At 48.8% G+C, this 16,451-nt stretch overlaps 1 protein-coding gene across 1 annotated transcript in view; it reads right to left on the bottom strand.

The window, feature by feature from the left end:
* The window catches only part of GANC (glucosidase alpha, neutral C), a 730,404-nt gene that overhangs the window by 309,356 nt on the left and 404,597 nt on the right, over nucleotides 1-16,451 (bottom strand). Inside the window, 1 exon segment of the mRNA XM_069638822.1 lies at nucleotides 10,204-10,283. Within this exon segment, the coding sequence (XP_069494923.1) occupies nucleotides 10,204-10,283 (80 nt within the window).

The raw sequence follows: 16,451 nt of genomic DNA, 5'->3' as shown, positions 1-16,451 counted from the left end.
CCACGGAGCTGAATGTGCCTTCGGATGTCCAGCAGAACTATGGGCCTCCCTGGAGCATTCCTTCTGGTCAAAAGTCTTGTGCCTACCGCCTGGTGTACCAACTGCCTGCATAAGACATGAGCTGAGTCTTCTGTCTATTAATGGAAGGATAACGTGGAACACTTTAAATGAATTCTGTAAAGCATCTGCTAAAAAGCCGAGCATTCAATACAACATTCTAAAACCCTCGGCTACAGAGCATGGTAATTCTGTGTTCTCAATGTGGCTCCAACGCTGCGAAAAAATCCTTAGCGATATAGGAGCGGACAGAAATCTACTGCAGGAAAACCCGAACAAGGTTAAATCCTTGTTATGGATCCAAGATTGGATTGATACGGGTGACACATGCAAAAAACACAGAATCATGAAGCTGATGCCAAACAGTGAGAGAAATTTGAACAAAACTCAGCCATATCTACACAAATTTCCAGACAGAAAACGCAGAACATTATTCATGAAATATCGTCTCAACCAATTTGCAACCAGAGAAAATCTAAACATACAGAATGACAAGAATCAAATCTCTACAACGTGCCGACTCTGTGGGAAAGATACTGAAACGCTAAAACATCTGACGTTGGCATGCAGCGGTCTAACACAGGAACGCACAAAGCACTTTGGAAGATTCATAAGGGCAAAGCCTTCATTGTCCGCCGAAGAATGGTGGATACGACTTTCCCAAGATGCAGATCGTAGCTTAACAATTGAACTAACCTTCTTTGTAGAATCAATGATGGAGAAGTTACTAAAGGCCGAAATTAACTCGGAATTACAACAGCCGAAGCCATCAGAGACGGGTGAACAACCAGCTTAAGTGGGTGAATCATTCTCCCCCTAAAAACACCTAGCCTTGAAGCTCTAGCGATCGTAAAACTAACTCAAAACACTGTATCGCCAAATTCATGTCATATGAGGGACTTACAGATAGGATCATCCTCCTTGAGGGTTTCCTAGTCCGGTGGTTGCTCCTAAGCTGTGTTTACACACTCTTCTTGTGGGCTGTCTAGGCTGATGGCCCTTCATAGTCTTCCCAGCTGCATCGTGTTCTTACTTTTTTAAAGGTTTGTAACAAACCATATAAAAATAAAAAAAATAAATTAGCAAGGGGGTAATGAATTTAGCAGCATAGATGTATGGCTTTTGATGACACAGCATTGGTGGTGTTTGGGTAGGTAGGGATGCACACAACGTAACACTACCAGGTGACCAATCTCAGGCTGGTATGGTTGTGACAGTTGACTGTCCCTTATGTCATCATCATTGATTGTCAGCTGGTATTTGCCAGGGCTGTGTGCACTCCACAGGGGTGTGATTTTATGTGAAGTAATTAGCCATCAGCTGCGTACGGGCTGCCTCACCATATGTCCTTTCCCCTCCCATGCGCAGCGGGCGTGCATGTGGTTGGGGATGTGGGGGCACCACCATGTCCACCGGCAGGCCCCGGCGTGTTGCAACGTTGTGCAGGACACATGCTGCCACTATGATCCTTCACACTACTGGGGGAGCGTATAACAGCTGTCCACCAGAACGGTCAAGGGAGCGAAAGTGTGACTTGAGCACTCCGAATGTGCGCTCCACTATGCCCCGGGTTGCAATATGGGCTGTGTTGTATCTTACCTCGGGTGGCGTGGTCGGGTTTCGAATTGGCGTCATCATGTGGGTGCTCAGAGGGTAGGCACTGTCCCCTGGGGAGGTGGTGATGGGTATTATTAGTGGGGTTGTGACATTACTCAGTATCTGACATGCATGCATGTGCAGTGGCATTTATACTCACCAAGCAGCCATGTATCGCCATGCCGCCCAGCTTCTAGGTCCTGGTTTAGGGTTGACATTCTGTAAATGAAACTGTCGTGGGTGGATCCTGGATAGTTGGTATATACTGAGGTGATGATTCCCTTGCCATCACATACTACCTGCACGTTGATGGAATGCCAGTGCTTGCGGTTTCTATAGATGTGCTCAGATGCCCTGGGGGGACGTAGAGCCACATGGGTGCAATCAATGGCACCTAGCACTTTGGGGAATTGTGCCACCCCATAGAAATCCTGGACGGCAGCCTGCCTTTCTGCAGGTGTTCTGGGCAGGTATATATGCCTGCGGACTGATGGGCGTGCAGTCATGATGGCCAACACCTGGTGTAGGCAGCGTGACTGCGTGGCCTGTGACACCCCCCCCACTATAGCATTTGTCTGCTGAAATGATCCAGTGGCCAAGAAGTGCAGTAAATTGAGGACCTTCTCCAGGGGCTGAGTGCTTGGGAGCACAGGGTGGGTGATGTGAGGTCATCCTCCCACTCACTCACCAGGTTGAGTATTATGTGAGGTGGAAACCTGTACCTCCCATACACCTGGTCATCAGGCATCCCAAAAAGGCTGGTTGTGGGTGTAAAAATTCTGTGCCTGACTATCCTCCTCCTCCTGCGTTATCCCACGACCACTGCTGCTAGGAACGGTATATTCATCTTGGCGTCTGAGCTTGTTTGTTGCTTGCGCGCACTTTTATGCTGCGCGGGTCCACGTACGCCTGCTTCCTGCTGGCGTACGTGTTTCCGGATTAGCGCGTCTTTTTGGCGCACGCATTAGCCCCGTTCGATTCCATGAATACGTGTTGTAGACGCGCGTGTGGGCGTTCCATGCATTTGCCTCCTGTACTTCCCCCGTGACGCCCACAATTTCAGCGCACATTAATTCCATGAATCGGCCTGTGAATGTCACAAGTGGAGGATTATAAAGATATTATTAACTATTAATTACACGTACATTATGTTACATTTGGCATAACATGAGTATTATGTGTTTAAAGGTTAGAAATGTTATTTTGGAGTTGGCTTAATATTGACAAGGAGCACAGAGTCATGCTTCTTCCTCGATGTCCGGGTGCAACTTCCTCCTCCCCACAGGGAGTTTTCATTCTAAAATAGGGAAATGATTAACCTTTAATTGAACTAGGTGTGCATGTACACAGAGAACATAAAATTACCATCCCCTATTTGCAAAATTGAACAAACAGACATGTTCAAAACAAGTTCGGCCAAGAGTGGTCAAGTGGGATTGGACCAGAGCTTCAAACACATTATTGTTAAAACCTACAAGGTTTCTGAGTGCTTTTCTATATTCTATTCTACACGAATTGAGCAAAAGCTGGAACAATTCTCCCCTTACTCCCACTTATGATGCCTTTCATATCACATATCTAACATGAAACCCTTCTTACTTCAACTAGTTTTCCATAGCCCAGCACTTTCACTACTCTGTCCATTTTCCACTTGCACCCATCCTCGCCGACTACCGTACTCCCCGACTACCGCATTAGCCATTACACACACTACTTTCATTGGTGCTGAAAACCTGTAGGTACACCCGACTATCCTATCTTCTGGTAACTTAACACACACCACCTCTACTTCACTAATCTCACGCATCGTCACACCTCCATTATGATGGTAGAAATCACTGGCCACATCACTGGTGTTTTGTTCCAATTTTTGGCAGATCCACCTTTCCGGTTTGACAACTCACATTAAAGAGCCACTTGCGTAGAAGCGCGTTATAAATGGCATATCATATAATATCACCAAAGGTCTTCGGTCCGTTGTGTTTGCCGGTCTAGCGCCATGATGCCTTTGGGCGTACGCACGCTTTATAAGTACCTATAACATAACACGTTTTAGATGACTACTGTAAGGGTGCAGAAGTAGGAGACTGGCACAGGAGTAGTGCATTGGTTGGCATAAACATTTATTTAAAAGAAATAAGGGAAAAACCTACCTAGCCATATTACTAAGAGGGGTTTCCCTGCCTCAAACCAAATACTAAGAATCGGTCAGGATGCCTGTAAAAGGTCAATAGTCCACCATCCTATGTCCATAACCTACTTCCGTCCCTTACCTTACCAACTAAACTAGAAAGGATGTGGGGCCTCTTGATCCAGAAGAATGAATTAAGAGTTCCAATTGCTGGTGGGAACTTTGCCTGAGAGAAAGTCTCCCTTCCCCAGATCTCAGTTCCTTTTCGAATCAGGGTTCCAAATTGTGGAAAAACAAAGTTCAGAAGTGTACAAAACAAAGTTCCAAAGTAGCAGAGCTCTCTGGCTCAAAAGAAAGCAAAGTTCCAACTCAAAAATGTTAACACCAAGAGAATGGCTCCCTTCTCTTAGTTTCACCCAAGTTTCTCAATGTGGTTGCAAACACCAGGGGCAATGAGTCCCTTCCCCTGGCTTTCATTAGGCTCCTTACAATGTCAAGAGAATGCCTTTCTTCTCTTGGCTTCTCTCATGCATTTCTCACAACACCAGGGAGGATACTTCCCTTCCCCTGGCCTCCTCTTCACAATACATGATGTTCCCCTTTCCCTGGTCTCCTTTTCACTCAATACAAGGGAGAACACTTGCCTTCCCCTGGTCTCTTCTTCACAATACCAGGGAGGACGCTTCCCTTCCCCTGGTCTCTTCTTCATACAATACGAGGGAGCACACTTCCCTTTCACTGGTCCCTTCTTCAATTGACCAGGGAGAATACTTCCCTTCCCAATGTATCTTTCTCTCTCCTTGTTAAGCCTTGCTTTCAAGTCTCTGGGGTATGGGTCCCAGATCCATAAGATTTCTTCATGATAGTGTGGCAGACCCAGTTCACTAGCCTGCCAAGTACTGTAATTGTTTCTTTCCTGATAGTGTGGCAGACCTTGTTCACTATCTTGCCAAGTACTGCGACTATGAAGGTGACTGACAATAGTAATCTTCATCAGATGTGGGTCCCAGACACATCTTTCATGGTTTGTTTCTTAGCCTCTTGGAAAACTAACTTTGTTTTCCTGAGATTCCTTTTATCCAGTTTAGCTGGGTCAAGGTTACCCACAGCTTCCTTTTCCCCCTTACATCCATCCCTGTCACCCCTGTACCTTTAGGGTCTCTCAGTAGGCTTTGGTCGGTCTCAGGGTCTTTGCTTCGATTTCAGGCTTCTGCAGTCTTCACCCCTTCTACGGTGTGCTGCAGCAACTTCGCAGCATTTGGCCCCTTGCAGCGAGGGTGTCTTCTCTGGACTGCGCAGTCCCCTGGCTTCGCCCACCTGGACTGCCGACTTTCCCTCTGGCCTCACGGCCCTTCAATGTTGGACCGCTTGAGAACACTTTTGTAGATTCGGTAAGACCCTGTTCTGCAGCCCCTTCTCTTCTCCAGCAGCTCGAGCTTTCCCCATGCCAGTGGTTCCTCCAGGGAAGGCTTCTCTTCTTCTTTCTGAGTCTCACTTTCTTTTCTATTCTACTTGTACTAAAGAGTAACCAGTAACCACTAAAATGCTCAACGTGGTTCTTAGGAGTACTCTTGTGCCTCTGCTCCCCTTCCTCGTTCCAGTACTTGTTCCAAGTTGTCTATACTGCTCATCTTCGTTCCGCGTGCCACTCTGCATTGCTCCACGCATCTTCTTCATTTCGGTACTGATCGTGAGGCCTCCTAATGTGTCATAGGTGTTCTTCTTTGTCACAGTCAAGACATGATTGCCATGATTCTTTGTTGATGGGTCTCAGGACTTTTTTAGTGGCTTGCAACAAGCTTTGTTTGGAACATAGACCTTTTTCTGAAATAGTATGGGTACAACTCAGGGGTCTTCAACCTTTGGCTCTCTAGATGTTTTGGACTACAAGTCCCTTCAGTCCTAGCCAGCATAGTCAATGGTGAGTGATCATGGGAGTTGGAGTCCACAACATCTGGCGAGTCACAGGTGGCAGAACCCTGGTACGTGATCACGTTTAAGGGTAGCTTCCACTTCTCTTGTTTCAAAATGAACGTACTGTTCTGTAATATCTTATGAAGACTGGCAAGCACTTGTTCATGCACCTGTTTTGTGCACGAAACACATCGCCCTGAAAACATGCCACATGTGCAACTACCTGAAAAGGTTTGCACATGATGGACCGGAAAACTGAGGCAGCTCGGGGAAGCCTAAATGGCAGGCTGCAAAATCGGAACGACCTAAGAAGGTAGAAATGTAATGACCTCACTCAGATTTTCATGGAGAGATACCTGGTGTTGAACCAATTGTAAATCCAATTTAGAACACTATTTTGCGGCCCTTACTAAACAAGATATTATGTGAGGGGACATCTTAGGCAAGATTCAGATGTCACCCTAAATACTGTATGGGCTAAGCAGCCACGAAAGTGCAAGAAACACTGTTGTCACATCGGGGCGTTTATGTTGCACCTCGATTTTGATGGCAGCATGGACTTCGATGCATGCTGTCATGCTACAAATGGTGCAAACATTTTCTTAAAGTGCTTTGCTGGTGTAATGTGAAGGAAACATTACTTAAAGAGAGTTTCTGCAACTATTTTCCTATTTTACTTCACATGCTGTAATGTACTCAATATTCGTAAATAACAAAAATTGGGCCTTACTTGAGCCCTTTTAAAGCTTTGAAAAATAACAACATACGAGGAATAGCATGCAATGCTAATTGTAACAATAGTTTTAGTCAGTCGCTACCACCTTCCCTGGCCCATAATTTTGCATTTATTTAGCCTGTGTATAAAAAAGGCGGAATCTTAGAGAATCGGGGCCAAACGTTCACTAAATAAATGTCTCTGGAGTGATGTGCTTTTCAAAGCTGTAAAGGAGGGTCCATGCGTGGTTCCTCCATTTGTCCTAAAATGGAGGGCATATATTTACCATCTCTTTTACTAGTTATTAGAATAGGTGGAAAATGCAAAACTGTCGCTGTAAATTACAACATGTTTCTATTTTCACACCAACCTCAGAATAGGGCCGCGAGGGCGGACCTTGCAAAGGCACGCTGGGCAATAAGAAGTAAGGGCACGCTGGGCAATAAGAAGTAAGGGCATGCTGGGCAATAAGAAGTAAGGGCACGCTGGGCAATAAGAAGTAAGGGCATGCTGGGCAACAAGAAGTAAGGGCACGCTGGGCAATAAGAAGTAAGGGCATGCTGGGCAACAAGAAGTAAGGGCACGCTGGGCAATAAGAAGTAAGGGCATGCTGGCCAACAAGAAGTAAGGGCACGCTGGGCAATAAGAAGTAAGGGCACGCTGGGCAATAAGAAGTAAGGGCATGCTGGGCAATACGAAGTAAGGGCATGCTGTTGTTGGTAATGTTGCACCTGCTTCACCTGTAGGTATGTCACGCCAAAGTCAGACCCTCAGAGTGGGCCAAGAGGCTAGAAGACAAGGAGAGGGGTACAAGGGTGTACAAACTGGGAAAGGATAGCTCTGGAGGGATGCAAGCTGGTGGGGAGGACAACGAGGGCTGGTTTTTCTACGAGAAAAATATGTGGAGGCACTCCCCTTTTGGATCAGCAAAATAAATATATGTAGAAAAAGATACTTTTTACTATGCTTTTAACACCTCTCTTTGTGGATCTCACTCTTGGCATTTCGCTGTATTCAAGTCTCTCTTTACTCCCTGTGCTTCATCTGTTCTTAATGCTCCTTTTTATCCCAATCTGGGATTCTCTCTCGCCCTTTCTCTCTCCTTCCCCATTCATGCTTTCATTATTTTTATTTTCTCTTTTAGATTCCCTCATTTGTTTCCACAAATGTGTTCTACCAGTCTAACAGCGTTCTCTGTCAGACTACTTGCCTTAATCTCTATCTCTCTTTCTCTATCAGACTTTTTCAATCTGCTACCTTCTAGAAGGGTCTCTGGCTTTCTCTTTTTTACCCTTCTGCTTCTTTCTGGTGTGCCGGAGGGACCGCCAGAGGATTCGAGAGTCAGTAGTTGCGTTCAACATCTTTCTTAAAGGGTCCGGTTTAGAGCCGATAAAGTATATAGATCTTAAGGCTAATAAACGACGATTAGTATAAGTTATTATCGTACAGCTGTCAGGGAGAGTAAAGTCAAAGTGTCCGAGAGCCCACTATGGAAATACTTGTAGCCGCCCCGGTTTTCCTGCTTTACAGCAAAGTCTCAAGGATTTAAACCCTACTTGCTTCTTGGTTCAACTTAGTCTAGGAAGTATAGCACATAGTCGCTTCCTTTCAGTCTCAGATCATCATGTACTTCTTCACCCTTACATCGGGTAGTTGTTGGCATAGAGGATGTCACCTTCCAGCCCCACAGCCCACCTTCATGGGCCTCATGTGATGCAAAACCACTTCTACCAGTAAGTATTTCCTCTCCCCTTGCTTAAGGTACGTGTTGAATTACACCCTCACTCCATTGGCCACCCTGCCGAGCAGGCAGCAATACCTTTTGAAACACTTCTACTAGCAAGTATTTCTTCTCCCTTGCTTAGGGTTTTTGTCAGGCTTTGATGTTCTCTGCCACCAGCCATGGGTGGTCCCCCTTGACCAAAGACTTGTGAAGAAACTGTTTGCGTCAATGTGTCCCTTCGTTAAGCTCGTGATCCCTGTGTCTGAGAGATAGCCCTCGAAAGAATGTTGTGGTATCACGTGGGTCCACTGTCTCTTGGTCTTAGTCTGGTTTCTCCCAATGTCAGGGTTAGAGCTCAAAGAAAGTTCTGGGTCTTCTCAATTCGGGCCAGTATCTGCCAACAACCTGCAGTAGCTCCCAGAAGCTCTCTCCTTGTAGGTTAGTAGCCTAGTCTGTGAAACTAACCCCCAAACAATGAGATCTCTTATACTGCTATGAACTAGTGTGGTTATTAATAGTGTGGTATTTAATATAGTATCTGGTTACGGTCCGTTATTCCTTTTTTGCAGTTCGGTATTGATGATGCATCCTCTTTGCAGTGCCTTTTACAAGTGTCTATCCTTTCATACTAACAGCTGTCACATAGGTCTGCTGATTATTTTCCCCACAGTTATTAGTTCCAATCATCAAATGAACCCCTGATCCAGGCTCGGACTGGCCTATAGGGCAATAGGCCCATGGGCGAACAAAAAACGCAGAATTCTGGTGTGGGCCCGTTTTCCTGGTCAAAGTGGGCCACTCCTTTGGCCAATGTGGGCCAGTTTGATGAGTTACTTTACTTTGCAGCTAGTAGTTTTGACCAGTGTTGCTGAATAAATATTCTTTCAAATTCATAATTTGCATCAGATTTTATCAAAAAACTCCCCCTGTCACAAAAGGAATGAATTGCTATTTGCAACTGTGGGACACTTTTTCATTGGTGCCCGAGACAATTGTATGGCCCAGTCCGACCCTGCCCTGATCCCCTCATAATCCTGGTCTGCACCCTTCAGATCTTTTCCTACCCCTCTGGTATGGTCCCTCTTCTCCTGCATGCCCACCTCCTCCTCATTCTGCCCTGGCACCTCCTTGACGCCGCGGCCCAGAGCCTCTCCCTATCTTCACCTCTAACATCCAAATTCCACACTTCCTACTACACACTGTGAGCTTTTATACTGGCACGCGCCAACCCTCAGGACCCATGACAGATCCCCGCCCCTTCTCCCACTACCCATCCCAAGAATGTCTGCAACCTCCTGCACCCTACCAGTAATCCCCCGGGTATGTTCCATAGGTATAGCACCCTGTTTCTTCCACTTTACTAATCCAATACAGACCTACCTACATTCATACATACATACATGTGTACAGTTCTATGTCTAAGGGGCACTGTCAGAAGCACGACATTGTGGAAGGCCCATCAGAAGGCCGCTCTCTGGCCCTGCCATTTTCATGGCGGTCCCTCTCACTCCCCCGGTTCTCCCTGCTTTGCGCCCCGCCCTCTCTCCAGCTCTCCCCTCCCACCACTCTCCCTCTGCATCCTCCTCCCCTATTTGTGGTCTGGAGGCCGCTAGGGTTGGACCACACACAGCACTCTTTTTTGCATCAGTTTTTACTCTCGCAGCCTACAGACCGCAAACAATACATATATTATGTGTTAAAGTCCAGTGTTGGATCTGGGGACCACCAAGAGGTTGACTCACAAAGCCAGGTATTACTCCTAACCAGAGCATGCTGGGCCTGTGGAAGTAAAGGGAGCATCCCCTGGTCACCCTATATTGGTACCCGACACTTGGCAGAGGACAATCACCTCTCATTTAAGTTAGCAATTTAATTTGATAAATGTGTTTATCCGAATGTTTGCACTGTTTGCATTTATACCTGACATTTGTTTTAAGTAAAATCTAACTTTTCCTGTAAGAGTTCATTTAGGATAGGCACTGTATATGCATAGGACATTTTCTATGGAACCCCCAAATTTAAACCCCCTGTCCCTCAATAAAAATAATGTACACTTTTAGGGCGCACCTTGTATGTGTCGAAGCCAAACAGCGAGGAGTACCATTTGCGCACCTCAGGGTTCGTGAAGTCCAGATAGCAGGAGGACCCTGATGTGGAGAAAAAGGCAGTCAGGTTTATAAGCAATGACACATCGACAGCTCCTTCATACTATGCTGCAGTTTCTTGGCAGGTATTTAGAGAGCAAGTGAGTGCTGAAGCTAAACGTTTTAGTGGAGGCCAAGAGGAAGATAGTGGACTGGTTAATGTACACATTTTTGGCACGTGCAAAATGTTGGACTGTTAGTAATTTGTACTGTAAAGCAATCTTTGAGCGCTCCGATTTTGCCAGGGTAGGTTTTCACAGGTTTCTTTTCTGGGGCCTTACCATTTGAAAACAAAAAGGAATTACATATCCCTAAAACGATACCTTACAAAACATTGCCTGCTAAAATGATAACTGGCAAAACCTAGCCTGCTGAAATACCGTGCAAAACATTGCCTGCTAACATGATAGCTTGCAAAACATTGTCTGCTGAAATGCCTTTCAAAACATTGCCTGCTGAAATGATACCTTGCAAAACATTGCCTGCTAAAATGATACCTTGCAAAACTTTGTCTGCTAAAATTATACCTTGCAGAAATTAGCCTGCTAAACGTATACCTTGCAAAACGTAGTCTGTCCAAAATAAGAGCGCCAAAAAAATCCCAGAACATTCCAAAAGCCCTCTAGCCAAACACTAGCACAAGCCAAACATGTGTATGCATTCCAAGATGTAAAGTGTACAACACTTGAATGGGCCTCCTAGTGACACTGATTTAGTCCAGAGAACACAACAGCATCCATCCATGATGCTACTTATATGAATTGTTGCAATCCTCAGTCTCGGGAGAATAGCTCAGTGGCAATGTGCTTGCCTTGGAAGCAGGACGACGCAGAGCAGCACAGGTTCAATCCCGGGGTCCGCACTTAGACACCTCTGGGTATTAAATGCGTTATAAATAACCAATTACAATTACAAAAGAATGCCTAGAAGCACCACCATGCAGATTTTCCTCCTAATCCTTACATTTCACATGGCTCGATTGCTTGTTCCCATCTGAGGCTTCTTATTTGCCATCCTAGGTCAAGCAGACCCAAGTGGTTTACTGTTACAAACTGCTAGGCAAGGCAATCCCAGGCATTAACACCAGATAAGGTTGGGGCAGTGCTGAAAAAACCATCATAGCGTTAAGTGACAACACACTCTATTACCACCGCATTTATGAGTCTGGCAGCATTTGCTCTAGACTGGGGGTAAATGCTCCAACTTAACACACATTTTTGGGGGCAATTAGCGCGTGCTACTTGCGCCGTAAATGCTGCTTTGGGGGAATAACCATTACCGCTCAACCCTTGATCCGGCACTGATAGAGCCGGACCGGGTGGCGGTAATGCTATTATCCTGGGCGGTATTCCGGCGGTAATACCGCCGGGATACTGCCCAACTCGTGATGAGCCCAAGTGAGTCCTTACATTGGGAAAGAAGGACTCACCCACTGTTCCCAAGTGAACGCAAACCACTTGAGGAAGGTAGACATTTCGAAGTACCAGCCCTCTGCAATGCTACCACTGTCACTGAAAGGGGCCCCTCGGGGCCTCTGACGTCTATGGAAACAAGGCGATTCACCACACACGATAGAGACGACAGACACGAGGTTGTATTCCCAAAGCTAGGGCTTTATTGCAAAGAAAAAGTCTCAGTTGGCCAACTCGGTCTCGACGCCCCGCGACGTGTATCTCTAGACCTCGTGGGACGCAAGAGAGCGAATTACGTACATTAGTTACATACATACAAAATGCATATCTAACAATCAGCTATGTCATGGTTAATACCCATCTTCATTGGGTTTCTTTGAACTTGGTGTCACGATGGACATCTCCAGCCATTATGACACCTTCAAAAATCTATTCTAGTAACAATTTGCAATTTGTGAGTGCGTAGGCAGCTTTTGGTTATTGAATAGAACATGGCGCTTCTGTTATTGGAAGCGAGCTACATGCAGAGGGGGTTACATTCCGGACCTTGCTATCTATCAGGTGCTATTTGCGTCCTGGGAGCCGACATGCTCTTAGCGGGCTCAGCAAAGGGGGGCCGTTAGAAAAGCATAATTCAAGCCTTTAGCGGTATTATTCTAACATATTCTACCATATAACGAGACTGGCTGGCAGCTGTGAAATGATTAAATGCCCTGCAGCTCTGCTTCAAGGCTACATTAAGGAGGGAGCCGGGCATTCTTCCTGGCGCTGCCTACGTTTGTGTTTCATATACAGACAGCATTGTTCCTCAGTCAAGCAGTGTAAGCGAAAAATGTACTGCGAAGCAATAGGAACAGAAAGCAATGAGCAATGGTTAGAAAACAAAATGGCGATTCTTGTTACATCAAAATGGCTGTTCATTAGAACACTAGAAAAGGAACAAGTTACTTACCTGTAACTGTTGTTCTCCAGCATGGGTCTGGCATGGATTCACATGCTCATGAATATTCCCCGTCGTCAGGCTGGGAATCCTCGGTAAAGAAAAAAAAACAGTATCAGTTTCGTTTCTGATCTGTCTTTCGTAGTAATAACCAATCACTGGTCTCTGCGTCATACTGACCACAGCCAATGACTGCCCTCTACCTAAGCACCGCCTCTGGCAGCCATCTTCAGATTTGGAAGCACGTGAAGTGGCAGTATGACCAAGTGAAGAGCCGCAGAGGGGTAGGCGGGAGGGTTCGCATGTGAATCCATGCCAGACCCATGCTGGAGAACAACAGTTACAGGTAAGTAACTTGTTCCTTCTCCAGCATGGGGTCTGGCATGGATTCACATGCTCATGAATAAAGAATACATAGCAGTACACACATGCACAACCACGGGAGGTGGCAAAGGCTCAACATTAAGCATTACATCAAACTCAACATTAAGCATCTTACCTCCTCACCAGGCTCACCTCAGGCGAACAGGTTGCGCAGCACTGCTTGGCCGACCCTGGACTCCTCCCTGGAATCCCGATCGACGCAGTAGAATTTTGTGAAGGTGTGCGTCGACCTCCACGTAGCAGCCCTACATATGTCCAGCAGGGGCACACCAGAAAGGAACGCCGTGGTAGCTGCGATCGCTCTGGTGGAATGGGCTCTCGGACGGCCAGGCAGCGGTCGGTTTGCCAACCGATGACAGTACATGATACAGCCGGAGAGCCATCTGGAAATGGAAGCCTTCGAGAGAGCCTTCCCCTGATTGACAGGTCCAAAGTTCACAAAGAGTTGTGACGTCTTCCGAAAACACTTCGTGCGGTCCACGTAGAACTTCAGCGCTCTAGCCACATCCAGCGAGTGCAAAGTCCTCTCAGCCGGCGACGAAGGCGACGGGAAGAACACAGGCAACACCAAGGGTTCGTTGAGATGGAAGTCCGACGGTACCTTGGGCATGAAGGAGGGGTGCGTCCTGAGCACTACCCTCGTGTCGTGAAAAGTCAAGTACGGGGCCTTGCAGGAAAGGGCCTGGATCTCTCCCACCCGTCATGCGGAGGTGATGGCCACAAGAAAGGCTGTTTTCCACGACAGAAACTTCAACGGGGCCGAGTGCAGAGGCTCGAACGGAGGTCCCATGAGCTTGGTCAGCACCACGTTGAGCTCCCACGCCGGGGCCGGAGCCTTCACCGGCGGGAACGATCTGAACAGTCCCTTCATGAACTCTTTCACCAAACGATGAGACCACAAGGACGTCCGCCCCGTGGTTCTAGTGTATCGGGAGATCGCAGCAAGATGAATCTTGATGGACGCGTGTGCCAGTCCAGCTTTGGCCAGCGTCAGCAGGTACGGCAGTACCTGGGGAGCCGTAATCCGTAGAGGGTTAATCTTCTGTGCGTGGCACCAGACAGAGAACCTCTTCCATTTGTGTCCGTAGCATTTAAGAGTCGAGGACGCTCTGGCCTTTGCAAGAACCTCTCTGCAGTCGGCCGGTATGTCGTATCCTCCAAACTCTAGCGCTGCAGGAGCCAGGCCTGCAAGTTCAGCGATTTCGGGTCGTGGTGGAGGATGGCGCCTCCTTCCCTGGAGAGTAGATCCGCGTCCACCGGCAGCTTGATTGGCGGGGACGCTGACAAGTCCAGAAGGTCCGGGAACCATATCTGCCTCGGCCACGCATGTGCGACGAGGATCATCCTGCACCGTGACCTCTTGAGCTGGTTGACGAGCCGGATTAGCAGTGGCAAAGGAGGGAACGCGTAGAGGAACAGGCCCTCCCAGGGGAACGAGAAAGCATCGCCCATGCTCCTCGCCTGGGGAAACCTGCTGGCGAACCTCCGGCACTTGGAGTTCGTCGCCGTCGCGAACAGGTCGATCTGGGGTGTGCCCCACCGTCGGAAGAGGCGATCCACTAGATCCTGCCATAGTTCCCACTCGTGGCACGAGCGCAGCTCCCTGCTGAGTGAGTCGGCGATGGTGTTTTTTATCCCTGCCAGATGAAACGGCACCAGAAACATCCTTTGGGCGACGGCCCAATGCCACAGGTCCTGCGCCTCCTTGGACAGTGCTGGGGACCTGGTTCCGCCCTGTTTCCTGATGTAAAACATGGTGGTGGTGTTGTCGGTGAAGATCCTCACCACCTTGCCCTTGAGGGACGGAAGGAAGGACCTGAGGGCCCAGAACACTGCACGGAGCTCCAGGACGTTGATATGGAGGGACTTCTCCGTCGGGAGCCAAAGGCCTCTCGCGTGCAGATTTTCGGTGTGCGCTCCCCACCCTTCCAGGGAGGCATCCGTGGTCACTGTCTCCTGGTGGTCTGGAAGTCCATGCCCGCCGTCAGATGCGCGCGGGTGCCCCACCACCGGACCGCTCGGCGGAAACTCTCGTCGAGTGTGATCCTCTCCTCGAAGCCGCCCGTCGTTTGGATCCAGCGCGCGTCCAGGAACTCCTGCAACGGGCGCATCCGGAGCCTGCACATGGGAATGAGGTAGATGCAAGAAGACATCATTCCGAGGAGGGACTTGATGGACCTCACCTTGGCCGCGTCGGAAACCAACATCCGCTGTACGTTGCCCAGGATGGACCTGGTCCTTTCCTCCGACGGGGAGGCCAGAAGGGACACTGTGTCGAGCTTCGCTCCCAGAAACAGTGCGTTTTGCGCGGGTACCAGGTGGGACTTGGCGTAGTTCACGGAGAATCCCAGGTCCGTGAGAAGTTGGACGGTCCTTGCCGTGTGCTCCACGGCGAGCTCCCTCGTCTTGGCTCGGATGAGCCAGTCGTCCAGGTAGGGGTAGACGTGGATCCCCTCGCGGCGCAGCTGCGCCGCCACCGGTGCAAGGCACTTGGTGAATACCCTGGGTGCCGACCGTAGTCCGAAGGGGAGGGCTTTGAACTGGTAGTGACGCCCTTGGACCACAAACCTGAGGAATTTTCGGTGCCCCTTTAGGATGGGAATATGGAAGTAGGCATCCTCCAAATCCAACGACGACAGGAAGTCTCCTTCCTCCAGCTGACCCAGGACGTGCTGGAGGGTGACCATCCGGAACTTCTGCGCCTTGATAAACTTGTTCAGACGTCGCAGGTCTAGGATGGGGCGCCATCCTCCCGTCTTCTTCTTCACGAGGAAGTATCTCGAGTAAACTCCGGAGCCCCGAAGCCTCTTTGGGACGAGTTCGATGGCGCCCTTCCTGAGCATCGCCTTTACCTCCAGGAGAAGCTGAGGGACGTGAAGCTCTTTCCTGGCCACGGGGGGGACGCGCGGGCACCTTCTTTGAAACTCGAGCGCGTGGCCCCGGGCTAAGGTGTCCAGCACCCAACGGTCGGTGGAGATGGACTCCCACACGCTGATGAAGCTCGCCAGCCGGCCTCCCACTGGGGTGCTTCGGTGGGGGCCCGACCCCACAGCCGGTTCAATCCTGTTTCGACGAGGCTTTGCCGCCTTGACCTCCTTGGCGACGACGGCGGGGTCCGCCAGACTTGCCAAGTCCTCTGTAGGCCTCCTGAGACGACGAGCAGGCCGCTTGACGGTAGGTGGAGAAACCGCCGCCGGAACCTTTGCAGGCACCCTTGCCTCCGCTGCTCCGAAAGGGCGTCCGTCATTGCTGCAGAACCCCAAGGGCCCGGGCCGTCTCAGTGTCCGCTTTAATGGCCTGAAGGGAATCGTCCACTGTTTTCCCAAACAGGTTGTTCCCATCGAACGGCATGTCCAGGACTCTGGTCTGTACGTCTTGACGGAAGTCCGTAGCCTTGAGCCATCCACGCCGCCTAAGGCACACGCCGTTGCCCAA

The sequence above is a fragment of the Ambystoma mexicanum genome, chromosome 14 (assembly GCF_040938575.1).
Source record: "Ambystoma mexicanum isolate Mex_15411 chromosome 14, UKY_AmexF1_1, whole genome shotgun sequence".
NCBI lineage: Eukaryota > Metazoa > Chordata > Amphibia > Caudata > Ambystomatidae > Ambystoma > Ambystoma mexicanum.
The sequence above is the reverse complement of the archived record's forward strand: the minus strand, read 5'-3'. Positions and strand labels throughout refer to the sequence as shown.